We start from the raw sequence: 15,664 nt of genomic DNA on the forward strand, positions 1-15,664 counted from the left end.
GCACATCGCTATAAAATATGTAAAAAAAAACTAAAACAAAAAGATCTAATTGCTGCACTGTTTGAATGTGGTCTTAGGCTGGGTTCACACCTGAGCGTTTTACAGCGCGTTCCTACGCGCTGTAAAACGCACAACAGGCAAGAACCAATGATTCCCTATGGGAATGGTTCTCACCTGGGCGTTTTACAGCGCGTACGATTGCGCTGTAAAACGCCCGACGCTCAAACAAGTGCTTGAGCTTTTTTTGGGGCTTTTTTTGGGGCGTTTGTCGCGCGTTCCCGCACATAGATATTCGGAAACGCGCGACAATGTGTGCACGCCTGTCTCTGTTTGCGCGATTGTAAACGCCCGTACAATCGCGCATACAGAGCGCTCGTTTCAGAACGCTCAGGTCTGAACCCAGCCTTATGGATCATATCCCATTTAGTTGCCACATACCTGTATGTCTAGCTTTCCCTTGGCTTTACATGGTATTGAAATGAGCACATGTCACACTGGAAAAGCGTCCTTTACTGCATGTGTAATCGACACTGATTAATGACAGAAACTCTGATATTTGATTGATAGACTGTCCTTGCTGACAGACTGCCTGTTTCACCTTTGCCTTCTTACGTAAAGAAACTTGTAATTTTACTCTTCTTTTCATTCATGTCAAACACTCTACATGACCTCTTAAATATATATAAGTATGTAGCAAAAAGACCATTACATTGACAGATGCAATGCATTTTTGGAATGATGCATAGACAGTCAAACACAAAGTGCTAAAATAATTCTCTTAAGAATAGGTTCACCATTTTGGGGGTCTACATTCTTTTCATGGTAAATGCTCCTAACAGATACATATTACATATGTCTGGGGCACACATTCAGTGACCTTTTTCAAACATTCCTACCTAAAATAATCTTCTAAGGTGGTGACAACCAATTTTTACCTATGCCTTGAGAGTCCAGTATCATATGCCCAATTCTTTGTTTTTCTGTATGTAATCCAATCTTTTTGTGTCTTTTTATGTTTATGCATATTAATAGGTCATTAATCAGTCATATTGATGAGAGTTTAAATAGCTGCACATTTATTGATTCATTCTTGGTTTTACAGTTTATAAATTACCTTACAAGTATTTCAAAAATTTTTACAAAACAAAACTTTTCCAAAAGCACACAGAAACAAAAAGTCAAAAAGTGAACAAACAGTAAAAAGAAAATGAATATATATATATAAACAATGTAAAAAATATAAGGGGAAAATGAATATTTTGGCAGTAAAACTGATTATGACAATGCAGATTTATAATAATGAGCATTTACAACAAAAAATACATTTTAGGGACGTTGGTGTTTTTTCTTTATTTCAGTTAATTTTATAGTATATTAAGGACAAGCACATTAAATAAGATTGTCAGTCATTTTTATCTAATGTAAAAAATGCTCACATGGTAAAAATCGATTTTTTTGGTAAAAATATTTCTTCTTTATACCTTCTTTATACTTAGGTCCTAAGTGTAAGCCCAACATTTTTTTTTTTATTATTATTCTTGCCTTGCTGGCCAAATACAGTACGGGAAAAAATAAAATAGATTTTAATGCCTTTTGACTTCTAAGCTTCCAGGGAGAGGTTAAAAACAGAAAAAAATAAAATAAATGCAAGACAAATACATAAATAGTAACAGAAATTACTATATAACAATTTTTGATGTACATATTTTTGGCATATGTTTGTAAATTCATCTCCATGTCTGAACGTAACTTTAGGCGACTAATGGAATTATTTGTCAGGATCTACCGTAATAAAAAAAAAAGTGAATAAAACACCTTTTTTGCTATTTTCCAGACATTGGAGTGCACTGCCTTTTTGCGCTTTATCTATTGCTATATAGTCAAGTTCCCTTGGGCTTGCACCTCCTTTTTATTTCCTCTGGTGCTGCTATATTGGTGTTTTTTTATATAGATATATAAAAGTCCTTGTATTCTTGAGCGGTGGGCTGTGCTCCCATGGATGATTGTTGGCTTCTTCCCATACCGTGTTTAGGGAGAAAGCTGCCAATCAGTGGCGGATGGAGTCACATTTCATTAATATCACAGACAGCAGTGTGTGTGTGCACATCATTGAGTTTATATTTCTTTCTTTTTTTATTATACTTTTTGAAAAAAAAAAAATATTACAATTGTACTGCATATCAGGAGATAAATGGGAATACATAAATATGGCAAGAATAATTCCATCGTAAGGATAATGCAATTCCTTAAGATATCAGGACTCTGTTATGTGATAGAACCTTATGAGTGTATGTTATGTCTAAGTAAAAGACAAACAAGTTTCTAGCTCCAATCCAGTACTGTGGCCCATGAGATTGGGACAAAATAACAAAAAGTATACAAGGAAACTATAGCATTTGTCAGTTATTTCATCTTTTTATGTACTCCAGAAGCACACCACAATACAGGTAACTACATGTTTTATTTTTTTCCAGGAGCAGTAGCATTGTTCCTACCTTTTGAGAGATAAAATTAGATAATGGGCATCCCTTCCTACCCTGCAATAGGTGTAAAACATACAGTATACAGCTGTAGTTGAATTTACTGTGCCTTCCTTGTAAATAGAACATTTCCACATATGTAAATCAATGACTCATTACATTACAGGACTGGCATGGCCGGAGGGGGAGACACATGACCCAGGCACCAAGGAGAGCGGCAACTAGTTCTGGCTTGTGCCAAGGAACTAATAGGGTAGAGGGGTGTGCCAACACTGGACAAAACTAAACTGAGCAATTTTCTGATATTATCAGATCACCTGTTTATTCTCAGCATTAAAGTAAATAATATGAGGCAACAGAAATGTACAAAATGTTATTTGTAGAGCAATAATAGAGAATATTGTATGGAATTTTATTATTTCTGGCAACACTGTAATTATCTAAAATTTTATTTATAAATATAAAAATAATAGAACATTACATAAATAATTCATCTAAAAAGGAGCATAAGGGGGATGTAGCAAGTTATTAAAGGGGTTATCTGGGAATTTCATATTGATGACCTATCCTCAAGATAGGTCATCAATATGAGATTGGCAGGGATCTGGGGCTGATCAGCTGTTGGAAGAGGCAGCAGCGTTCTGTAATCACTTAGGCCTCTTCCTAGGCCAGTGACGTCACCGTACATTGATCACGTAGCCTAGATGCAAGTCAGTTCAATTCAAGTGAATGTGGCTGAGCTGAAATACTATGCACAGCCTCCATACAATGTATGTGGCTATGCTTGGATAGCTGTGAAGAAACCTCTGTGGTCACCAGAACTCCATTCTTACTGTGGAATAGGACTCCAGTTCTTGTGATTGGTGGTGGTCCCAGTGGTCAGATCCCATTGATCAGATGCTATCCTCTATCATGTTGATTAGAATAAGTTAATAAATTAGCTCAACTCCTTATAGTTACAGCAAAATCCTGGCATTACATCAGTGTTTCACTATGTCGGCCTGGAGATTTTTAGCGATTGGCAGAAAATCACTGTGTAGTCCGAGCACTATCATTTATGTGCTAAATCTTTAATTAAATTAATATTGAACCATATATTGTATGAGACCCAAAGATTATTATTTTTTTATGGGTGGTAGGATAATTTGAAGGAACTGACTTATTGTGCAAAATTACATTTCATTAAAAATCCTCACAAAAAAAAAACACTACTGGCCCACATTCCCACATTTATCAAAGCATCATCACTTTATCCAATATCTAGCTTAAATGGGTAGTCCCATCTGGGACTTTGATGGTATATATCTAGGACCCTGATGGCTAACCTCCGGCACTCCAGCTGTGGTAAAACTACAACTCCCAAGATGCACACTTGCTTGGCTATTCTCAGAACTCCACAAAAATGAATGGAGCATGCTGGGAGTTGTAGTTTCACCACAGCTGGAGTGACGGAGGTCAGCCATCACTGATCTAGAATATGCCATCAATGTCAGATAGTTGCAGGTTCCACGTCTGGGACCTATCTCCAGAACAGGCCCCCTAAAGTGAACAGAGAGCAGCCACGTATGTGCCGCCACCCTCCGTTCACCGCTATCGGAGTTCCAAATGCTTTTTTGCTTTTTTTGTTGTTGAAAAGTTGCATTTTGTAAATGTGTCTAAATCCTTGCCAAGCAGCAAGTCACGCACTCTTTTAATCGCTTTATAGCCCTAAATTCCAGAGCAAACTGTTAATATGTTGCACAGCAAATACAACACTATTCTGGAGCATCAAAAAGGTGCAAATACAGTGATAATTGTCGGTCACAGTCTACTGGCAAAATTTAGGTATTAAAGAATGAACAATGATATGCTTCAAATATGAGATACAGTTTATAAGGGTTCAGAAACCAGTTTGATCATTCTGCTATCATTTGAAATAAAAATACCCTGACCTACATATAAAAACGTTAACAAATTGCGCACAGCACAATATAAATTTCCATAAATGCTTATCGCATGCATTAAACAGTTTATTCTATCTGGTTCATTTACAAAATGTAGGGCTCTGTTCACACTAGCCTTTTTTTTCTCTTACATTAGGGGTTTCTGGTATGTCTGGCGCAAAGGACAGCTAAGCTTGCCCTGATATTTTTGCTGTTGAAAACACTGGAACCTGATAGATTCCTGATGGACCCATTATAGTCATCGGATCATTCAGGATGCAATGGGGTCAGTTCGAAAAAGGGATACCAGTCATGGTTCTGTTAAGAATGAAAATGACAACACTAGTGAGAACAGAGCCTTATTAGTTCTTTATTTTTTAAAGAGGACCTTTCACCGGTCCTGACATTACAATATAAGTACCTGGCAGTGTAGGGCATGTTGTGGAGATGTCCTTGCGCTTATTATTTTTTCTGTGCGCTGCTCCGTTCCCCCGCTGTGCCCCGTTCTGGTTTCCCGATCTGTATGAAAATCGATACTATTGATATAGGGAGGAGGAGACGGCCCTGTTTCTCAGGGGGTATCTCCTTCTACCTGGCTATGAGCTGACCAACCACAGCGAAGCGCGTCACGGCGAGGGAGAAGGTGAGATTTTTTTCTCCCTGGCAGTGACGCGCTCTGCTTCCGATTTGAGAGCTCACAGCCAGATAGAAGGAGACGCCCCTTGAGAAACACGGCTCCTCCTCCCTGTACTGATGGCATGGATTGGCATACAGGGCGGGAAACCAGAACGGGGGCACAGCGGGGGAACGGAGCAGCGCATCTGAAAAGAATTAATTCGCGTGAGGACATCTCCTCAACATGCCAGGTACTTATATTGTAATGTCAGGACCGGTGAAAGGTCCTCTTTAATGCAGTATATTTATAAGGGGTCCCATCTAAAAAATATTTACACAGTAGCCTCATCCCCTTTATAGAGAGACAGATCAAATCACTCATATCCTGGAGCATTTTAAGAGTCCCCATCTAGATTTAGGAAAAACTGTTGGCAACACTTGTCTTGTTGACCTAGGAAAGCTTTATTTACAAAATGTAGCCATGTGGGATTTGTAGACGTGGACCTTCAGGGGGAGAGGGGTTTAGGTGGTGTATGGTCTTTGTGAAGTCATGTCACAGAAGGGTTCAGGAACACAAATCACAAAAACCTACTCACTTTACAGTTTCTTAATTTTTTCAAGAAAATTGTAAATTGGAACATATACATAATCACTTTAACAAAAAAACAAATGCCAAATGGACTGGAAAAGGACTTACTTTAAGAAAAAAGTGCTAATGGTTCGATATTTAATTACAAGAAAGATATATCCAGCAACAAATGTCTCTTTACATTGTAAGTAGCATCTTATTCAGAATTCAAATTTTAACACAATACTGCACTTTCAATTTTTCCTGGGAAACAAGATTTGCCAATTAGTCTTTATCCCTGCAGGAATGCGTCTTTATCCCTGCCAAATTAGCTTTTACCGTATCATATGTGTCAGACATTTTAATAAAAATGTTATGGCATTTTGACATGGGCTAAATTAGACACAAAATAATCTGACAGGCCCAGACTCATGACAACTCTGTATTTAAAAGCTATTTTAAGGCTTTTACAATGCTATGTTTGAGTTTTATTGATAGATGCCTTTCTCTCACTACACAAAAAGCACAAAACCATAATTCTTACTGTAGATGTTGAATTTAAGATGGACCTGTACTTGGGATGGACCTAAAACAATAGATGTGTCCTCCCTTAACTCAGTATATGTGTGGCGAGAATTGAAAAATAAGAAGTAAAAAAAGTAAATGTATATTTTATATATAAATGGCCAGCAGATGCCTTCGACAGATGCTATCTGTTGGCTATCCGGCACCATATTAAAATGGATACTTTTAAGGGCTCATGCACGTGACCGTGATCGGCCAGGGAAATCCGTGTGTTGGCCGCATCTCCCAGGGCCCCAGCTCCCCTGACCGGAACTGACTGTATTATAGTAATTTATAATACAGTCAGTCTCTGATTGCGGGGCTATTGCTGTGTAACAGATTCCTTTGATAGATGCTTCCAGTTAGCCATCTGTCAGCATAGGCTTCCATGTTAAGAAAAAAAAAAGTATACATTTAACATACGTAATTTTACTTTTACTGGATGGCTGTAACAGATGCCTCTGACAAATGCCATCCATAGACTATCCAGAGCCAATAAGCTCCGAAGTAAAAAAGAAATAAAAAAATCTACCTTTTTTCTTTTCTTTACTGGATGACCTTAGATTGTATCCATTTTCTATCTTGATAAATTGGAATCCTTAACAAACTTCAAGAAAAGTTATGGGTTATATGTACTTAAAGGAAATGTATCAGCAGAAAATATTTTTATTTTATGTTGATTACCGGTATTCATGTAAAATATTCTGTGGATTAAATGCACATTCGGCATACATGTCCTGTCTTCAACAGCTCAAATGTCAGCTTTGTTGTGTAGACTGGGGAAAATCAGCACAGTCATCTCATTATCATTAGTGGGCATGGATTCAATTACAGCACAATTGTACTGCCAGAAGCTTGGACAAGGCAAAGATAGCAATACCATATACTATACACACAGAAAAGCATCTTCTCTGTCAATGCCTGATCTCTAGGGGAGATGGTTATAGTATGTTCTCTTTGTGAAGACTATATCACTCTATGGACGCCTTCCTGTCCATTAAAGGAATTGTCAGAAGAAAAAAAAAAGAGAGCAGAAAACTGTGGAAGTAAAGAAAAAACTATTAAGCGTCTTGCTACTCCAGTCTCCAGTGCCGTTGCTCCAGTCTCTGACGCACTAGTCCTCGCTGGTCTTGCAGTGATCACATGCCAATTATTGTTCACATTACCGACGCAGCCAATCACCAGTCTCAGCAGTCACATATGCAAAAACAAGACTTGACCACTGAGGCCACTGTGGTCATGTTAATAATGAACTTGATGGCATCAATGCAGGACCACAGAAATACTAGTGGGGACCAGACCGGTAGCGCTGGAGCGGTTGGACATTTGAAAGGTAAAAGGTTTTTTTTCTTGATTTTACACCGTTTCCTGCTTTTGGCAAATGTTTCAGAAATTTTGGACAACCCCCTTCTAACTCCTTTTCACTGAAGCTGCCATAAAACACACACAATGCTGTACTCACTATCTGTTCATCGCCCAGGGGAGTTTTTATAAAATTAAATAGTTGCAAGATAAAAAATAATTGTTTGTCTTAGAGTTAAATCTCATTAATGAAACTAAGAATAAATAAATGATACATTCCCTTTAAATAGTGGTCACCCAAATATGTCAAGTAGTTAATGGTCTCTGGGGGATTTCTCAGGATAGGCTATCAATATCAACCCGTCAGGGTTCGGAAATCCCACACCCCTGCTGATCGGCTGTGTAGTCCCACACCAGAACTAGGGGCTGGAACTAAGCAGCTCCATTGTGTAGTGGACGGAGCTGGTTCCTGTAACACTATCATTCACTTCAGTGGGAGCAGCGCTGCAGTAACCAGTTTCATCCACTACACAATGGACGGAGCTGTTTAGTTCCAGGGCCTATTCCCAGCTCTGAGGCTACTCCCGAACACCTGATCAGTGGGACTGTGGGGTGTCAGACCCCAGCCAATCTGAATATAAAAATGCTAGAGAAATCAACATAAACTCTGAATGGGTATGTTATAATATGTGGAAAGAAAGACGTACAGCTCGGGCATGAACATGCAGGGCCTCACCCAAACTTTAAGTGCAAGAAACAACAAGGAATTTAGCATCAGAAGTAAAAAGCATACAATCTTCAAAATCCATCCAACATGTACGTCTTGTGAAAATGGATTTTGAAGAAGGCCTGAATAAAGCCTGAATATTTTATGCTTTTATGCTGCTGGATTTTTTGTCCTTTTTGCGCCCATGTGATGTGGTTTTAATGAGTACAGAGGATGAAATAATGATATCTAAGAAAAACAAAATAGTAAAGGTTAATTAGTAAAATCCTAAATTGCTTGTGGGACTGCGCAATAATCATTTACTACTACTATCTACAAGACATTGTATGGATTGCACAGTGCAGGAAATACATATGTATGAATAATCCTATTCAAAAAAATACTGTATGCTTTACAGGATAAGACATTGATCTCAAAAGGACTCTTGTTTCTTATAAAATAAAAAAACTACTGAAACATATTTGCTGGATTAACCCCAAAACCTTGCTCCTTTTCTAAAGGAGATATGTTCATACGTCTATGAGACATATGCTACATCAAATAATTTGGCATGTGCTGTATCTGTTCTACCACAGATACTAAAGTTCAGCGAGTGAACTTGTTTTTACAAAACCTTTTGCTGCTTCAGGTCGACCAAAGCAAAAAGTGCAAAAAGCAATCCTTCATATGTTCAGAATAAAACGTCTTCATTCTGTATCAGTATGTGCACAACTTGTTTCTGGTGCCGCATGTCGTTCAAGGAGGTCATGGCATTCTCCTCTGGAGGTCTCATCAGGGTCGGGCCAAAGACAATACCAAGGTTTTCTGCCCCCATCAGATTCTCTTTCTCATTCTGTGTAACCCTGCAGTTAAGTGTAACAAAATGTTAATAACGAAGTCAATCAGCCAATTCTAGTATGAAATCAGTTTATTACGACTAGTCCTGTGAGTCCCCCAAAACTGTGCGTAGTAATGCACAGAGTAAAAGTGGTGGGAAATCTGATGTTTCCACGCTAAAACCTGCTGCAAAGTCCTCATGACGTAGGGTGCATGCACACGTTCCGTGCACTGGGGACCGCAATTTACATGGGCACCATCCGTGCGTCTGCCGCAGATGGACCCAGATCCATTCTGGATATGTTCTATTTTTTTTGCGGTGTGGAGGCACTGAGGGAAAGCCCGCGGAAGCACTCAACACCGCACCTTCCAGAGCCAATACGGGCACGGACGTGCAACGGTGCTGTGCGGATTTTGTCACTGCAGATTCAGTCTAGATTTTCTACAGTGGAAAATCCACTGGGGACTGGTTATGTGTGAGCGTACCCTGAGGCAGAATTTGTATGTACATATTAGTAAAAATGTTGACCATGTTTGTACACTGTTTACTGAGGATTGATAGATATACATTGTTCAAAGGGTTATTGGATTTGCTTTTATCTTACACAAGAAAACGTTACTGTATATTATTTAGCTTTTCTTATAATGTGTATTATAACATTTTTATGTTTTCAGGCAACATAAGTCAAATGGTCAACTTTGAGTGCAGAAAAAAGATACCTACTTCTTTAGGTGGATCATGAGGTACCTAAGGGTCTCAAAATGTGCAGGAGGCAGGAGCATCAGTGCTTCATGTATCGCTTCTAACCTCTCATCAGGGTTGGCTATTTCTAAAAAGAGAAGTTTACAATACATTATGGTCAGCTGGATGATCTACTAGTCTAATATAAGCCTTAGGCCGAATGAACACGGCCGTGGAACACGGACGTGAGCGGTCTGTGGAATCCCGTCCTGGCATCCTGCTGACAGTAGGAGCGCACGGCGTCATTGGTTGCTATGACGCCGTGCGCTTCATGGCGCCGCTGCACTACAGTAATACACTGGTATGATCTATACTACTGTATTACTGTAGTGCAGCGGCGGCATGAAGCGCACGGCGTCATAGAAACCAATGACGCCGTGCGCTCCTGCTGTCAGCAGGATGCCAGGCCGGGATACCACGGACCGCTCACGTCCGTGTTCCACGGCCGTGTTCATTCGGCCTAAGGCTTATATTAGATGAATGCTAAAAAAGGACTGAATCCATCTATTGAATATCTTTATCAAACCTTATAAGACACGCAGTTTGTGGGCTCCATGGGCTAAGAACTGCACTGCATCTGAATAGCTCTCCAAAGATCATATTTACATGTGGTCTTGGAAGCTGAACTAGACCAAGTAGGTATTAAAGGGATTGTCCCACAAAAAATATTTTACAGTTTTCAAACCAGCACCTGGATCTAAATACTTTTGTAATTGCATGTAATTAAAAATTTGGAATAGCCAATGAGTTATTTAATAAAATATATCTGTATAGCGCCACCTGCTGTTTGTTCTTTTTCTTAGTTCTTTGACCTGCTCACTGAGAAGGCCGCACATGCTCAGTTCCATCCTTTAACTGCCTCCTGAGCTGTGATAGGCAGAGCTGAGACACGCCCCCTGAGCTGCAGCAGCAAAGACGCTCCCCTTGAGCTGTCAGCTTGATTAAATCTAGTAGAGCATTGAATGGGGAGATCTCTGGATCCATGTGAGGTACAGGGCTGGTTTTAGCTTTGTTAGGGCTCTTGCACATGAACGTTTTTACCCCCCATTTCCGTTCCGTTTTTCTGGGTTCCGTTTGCGGTCCGTATGCGCAACCATTCCGCAAAAAAAAAAGAATGTACTATGTATGCATTCCGTTTCCGTATATCCGCTCCACTAACAGATAGAACTTGTTCTATTATTGTCCGCAAATAATGTTCCGTGGCTCCATTCAAGTCAATGGGTCCGCAAAAAATACGGAACACATCCGTATGTTATCAGTTTTTTGCGGATCCATGCCCACTTTGCCCATGTGTTTACTGTTTACAAACATAACTGTACATTACAGTAATAATTACAAATTTTTTGTTTCCGAACCGCAAAAAATGGAAACCATACAGAGATTTTTTTGGCTGAAAAACGGAACGGAAACAAAAAACGGAACAACGTATCTGTGGAAAACGAACCGCCTTAGAAAGAGATTGTCATGTCCTATATGATGTCTGATATTATTTTTTTACATTAACTATTGGATGGGGTTATTCATTGTATTAATTATTGTTATTTAGTCTTCTGCTAATTAAAAACACCCGACGCAAATTCCAAAAGAGAACATTGATCGCACATCTACATGCCAAGCAACCATGATTTAGTATTTATGTGTACAGAACATAAATGAGGATTGGTGTTATGTACTAAGTCGTTTTTAGGGCTCCAGCAGCAGGAATAAAAATGGACAAACAATAAATCTTTCCTGATGTGGATAAAATTTCACTGCACTTACGAATCAGTGGAAATCCAACTGACAGGGCTGATGCAGTTTGTCCTCTGCTTGTACGAGCAGAGACTGCCCCTGCGCTTGCTCAGCAGCGTCCCTCACAATCAGAGAAGACAGTGCAGCTTCAGGGACAGCCCGCTCACCACCCTCGGGATTCTTATGCATTGCTGATGAGACTGAACTGAATAGAAGGAAAGCGTCACAACGCCACATGTCCACCTCAGCACCCTTCTGAGGGAGCGCAATAGAAACAGCAGGTGGCAATACAAAAAGCTTATTCGCTGCATATTTAGTGAAGAAATCACTTTATAATAAGGGTAAATAAAAAACATGTTTATATTTTATTGCAGGATTTGAATAATACAATGTTCTTATGGGACAACCTGTGGTCATATTCTACCTTGGGGCCCAGTGCTACAAGGCAACCGTGCTAGCTGCTGAGTCATTGTGCTGGACAATGTATGAAAATGTCATAGTATATTGCCACCATGTGATGAGGTTGTACAAATAAAGACTTATCGAAGGTTTCCCATGATAACACTGATAAACATATCAATAGTTGTGCTGTGTGCAAAGAAACCCAACCTTTGAAACTTGATTCCCTTTCTGCAGAGCTCTTACACACACACACACACACACGTATATATATATATATATTTAGATGAAAAACGGACAGCACTCCAAGTAAAAGCAATGGTGTTTATACACCCATGTGGAAGGCAACGTTTTAGCTCATACAAGAGCCTTTTTCAAGGCTTGAAAAAGGCTCTTGTATGAGCTAAAACGTTGCCTTCCACATGGGTGTATAAACACCATTGCTTTTACTTGGAGTGCTGTCCGTTTTTCGTCTATCTATTTGGGGTAAGCAGCTACATCCCTGGACTTAGGACCCAAATTGCTTTTTTCCAGTGCCGCCATCATTTTCTCTTTTTTATATATATATATGTATATCATCTGCATCTATGTATAAATCTAGCCGAAGTGTATAGCCCTATCCAATATACATTGATGGATACAAAGAAAGGTTTTTAGCATGGTGGCTCAGTGGTTAGCACTGGTGCCTTTCAACGCTGTGGTCCTAGGTTCAAATCCAACCAAGGACAACATCTGCATGGAGTTTGTATGTTCTCCATGTGTTTGGTTAGGTTTCCTCACATTACACATATGGAGCTTAGATTTTGAGCCCCATTGGGGACAACATGATGCCAATGTCTGTATAGTGCAGCGGAATATATAAGTGCATAAATTAAATAGTTGTAATTTTCAGCACTTTTGCGTTTTTTCGTGGTGCATGTTGTGCTCCTGATGTTAGCTAAAGTTTTATGAGAAATATGAAATGCAGGAATGTAATACTAGTGTTTTTGTTTTTACATTGAGTGGTGTTATTTGTGTCTCTGGTGTTTTTATATAAATGTAGAATATTGATGCAATGGCTGGAAAAATATCATCCATACATTTGTTTAAAAAAAAAAAAAAACTCCACTAAATACACATGTGGTATAGAAAAAAACAAGCAGCTTCTATGGTGTGTTTTTAGTGGTCTAAAAACACAAGAGCAAACATCTTTAGGTGGTATTTTAAAATATTTAATATCCTAATGTATATTTTTACCCTACCATGTAAAATTGCATGACTAAGAGTATAGTGCCCTGTAGTTGTGCCATCCTGCCCCCGGTATAACCTTTCCTGTTAATCTTGCTCTATAACAGGGTGCATACTACTGTTTTTGCTATCAGCACATGAAGGCAGCCAGCTGGCATAGTCCACTGTACAGGGCCAAAGTGCACTATTTCTACTCCATGCCAAGTAGGACCTGCCCCAAAGGAACACAGAGTTTAACACTTAGACTTATTATTTGATGAATGGTCTATAAACATCACCTTAATGATAAATACCCAAGAATATCTATGAAAAGGGAACACTCCCAGAAAAACGGATACACTGTACTCTCCCCAGAGTCAGGGCTTCAAAAAGTCAAACACTGTGTATAGGTTGTGCCTTGCAGCGTTCCTTTAGGGCACAATGACTCTGTACACTTACTTGCTGCTTCAATGAATTTGGAATACGTGTCATATGTGATGACTGGAATCGGTAAGTCCCTGAAATATAATTTCAGTGCTCCAGCGATGATATTTATGTCTGGATAGGTAGTACTGGAGAGATCAGTCTTGTCACCATCTACAGAGCAAAAAGAGAAATGTTAGAGATGCATAATCATGTGTCACCACATCATGCCATATAGTACCAGAACTTTATTTCTCAAAATGAGTTTGTCAATAAATGTAGAGAAAAGTAGGAAAATGTGAATGAACCAAGACAGTGGGGCAGAGTTATTAACAGTTTTATGCCAGAAAAGTAACGTAAAAGTCGCAAATTTTGGAGCACGCCTTAGTTGTGCTAGAGTTTGCAACTTTTTACTCTTCTCAACACTTTTCCCTCACTGCCCTAGACCACCAGATATACTGATTAACCCCTGTACTACCCTAGACCACCAAATATGCTGATATTAAGCCCTTCATTCGCCTACAGTACCTGGTATACAGACATTAAGTCATTCACTGTCCTAGACCACCAGGGATCCTTGCATCAACCCTTTACTGCCCAAGGCCACCAGAAATCTTTATATTTACCATTTACTACCAAGACCATTAGGGATCCTTTATTTACACCTTCACTGTCCAACACCACTGATGATACTGATATTAACCCTTTCATTGCCTAGCCACAACAGGCATAATTATAATAACCCCCATATTTGCCCTTGACCACCAGGGTTACAGCATTAACCCCTCCACTGCCCTAGACCACCAGGGAGGCAGACAATAGTCTTCAAGGCATGAGCCCTGGAAGCTATTTAATAATATTTGCCTAAGATACTTTGTGGCCCTGCATGCCTTGCTATTTTATAGGTAATCGTTGGGGTGATGCACATTGATATTTACTTGATGCAGTTCTGCATTGTCCAGCTCAGAGGGAATAGTGCCCGAATCCTAAACTGCCCCACTCACTAGCTACAAAGGCTTAGAGGGAACATTGCTACCAATGCAGCTGAAAGTTATGGGCAGGTTGCTCTGGGCAGGGTGACATGGGAAGAGGTTGCACAGGGGTAGGTGGTGGCACAGGCTGAACATTTGCACTAGGGCTCACAGGCTTTTAGCTATGCTCCTGTGTGCAGCCTCTGAGGGCCTAAAGTGCAACTTAACAAATGATCCAATCCATGTGGGGACTGTATATTTCTTGAAAAATGTGAGATCAGATCCGATAACATACTTTAATATTACTGAGCTCTGCTACATTTCTTATCAGCATGCCCTGCTGATATACTTCTTGTGAAACTGCTTTTGAGTATTATACAGTCGGCTGCTCACAGGGAGACCTGGAACAACTTGGGTGGTAAAGATTGACACTCCAGTAATATAGATAAGAGAAATATGCACAGCATTATTGAGCGCACACTAGGCATAACCAGGACAGCACTGGAAATCAGCGGGTGGAAATAGTTTTCTAAAAATATACGTTACTTAGTCAATGGTATGTCAACTGGACACACAGTGAGTCTGTGTAACCTGTACTGCCCCCAGTCTTACTGCTGTTCTATTTTAAACATTTTTCCAGACTTCCCAAGTTTTCATTTGATATTCCTGAACACACAAAAAGCATGCAAGCTTTGGCTTAGAGACGCATTTACTGTAGAAATGTAAAATGCAATAGCCCAGAGACATGAAAATCTGTTATTTTGTATCATATGTATTTATATAAAAATAAGTAAACCCTTTAGAAATACCTGGATGTATGCACTGATCACTAATCATATGTGGTCTGAGTGTTATCTAAGTCACCAATCAGATGTGGACCAAAAATATGGTAGTGTGAATGGGGCCTAACTCTATGTTAAAACCTTCTGTTGAATGGCAACTAATCTTAAAGGGGTTGTCAGAGATAAATAAACATCTTGGAAAACCCCTACAATGTCTTAAAAAAGATTTTATACTCACCCATTTCTCCAGTGCCGTTCTCTGTGGCGGTGGTCCGGTATTCCTACCTCTATTAGTTTTTTTTAAACAGCAGTGGTAACGTGCCTGGATGCTGCACGTGACCGCTGCAGCCAATCACCTTCCTCAACAGTACACGCCGGGTGAATGTGTATTGTTGTTTTCTTTTTTTTGTATTTTA

At 39.6% G+C, this 15,664-nt stretch overlaps 1 protein-coding gene across 2 annotated transcripts in view; it reads right to left on the reverse strand.

Annotated features, from left to right (window-relative positions):
* Positions 1–4,920: 4,920 nt before the first annotated feature.
* The window catches only part of CHN2 (chimerin 2), a 365,034-nt gene continuing 354,290 nt past the window's right edge, over positions 4,921–15,664 (reverse strand). Inside the window, exons 11-14 of one of the 2 annotated variants that reach the window (XR_006389957.1) lie at positions 13,532–13,669; positions 9,719–9,824; positions 6,834–9,020; positions 4,921–6,756 (exon numbers count right to left, since the gene is read on the reverse strand). Coding sequence is in view for 1 of the 2 variants with exons in the window: in XM_044293227.1 (XP_044149162.1) it covers positions 8,849–9,020; positions 9,719–9,824; positions 13,532–13,669 (416 nt within the window). In the remaining variant the exon portion in view is untranslated. Of the gene's footprint in view, positions 9,021–9,718; positions 9,825–13,531; positions 13,670–15,664 lie in introns of both variants that reach the window. The other variant, XM_044293227.1, reaches the window with a different exon arrangement.

Source organism: Bufo gargarizans, chromosome 5 (assembly GCF_014858855.1).
Source record: "Bufo gargarizans isolate SCDJY-AF-19 chromosome 5, ASM1485885v1, whole genome shotgun sequence".
NCBI lineage: Eukaryota > Metazoa > Chordata > Amphibia > Anura > Bufonidae > Bufo > Bufo gargarizans.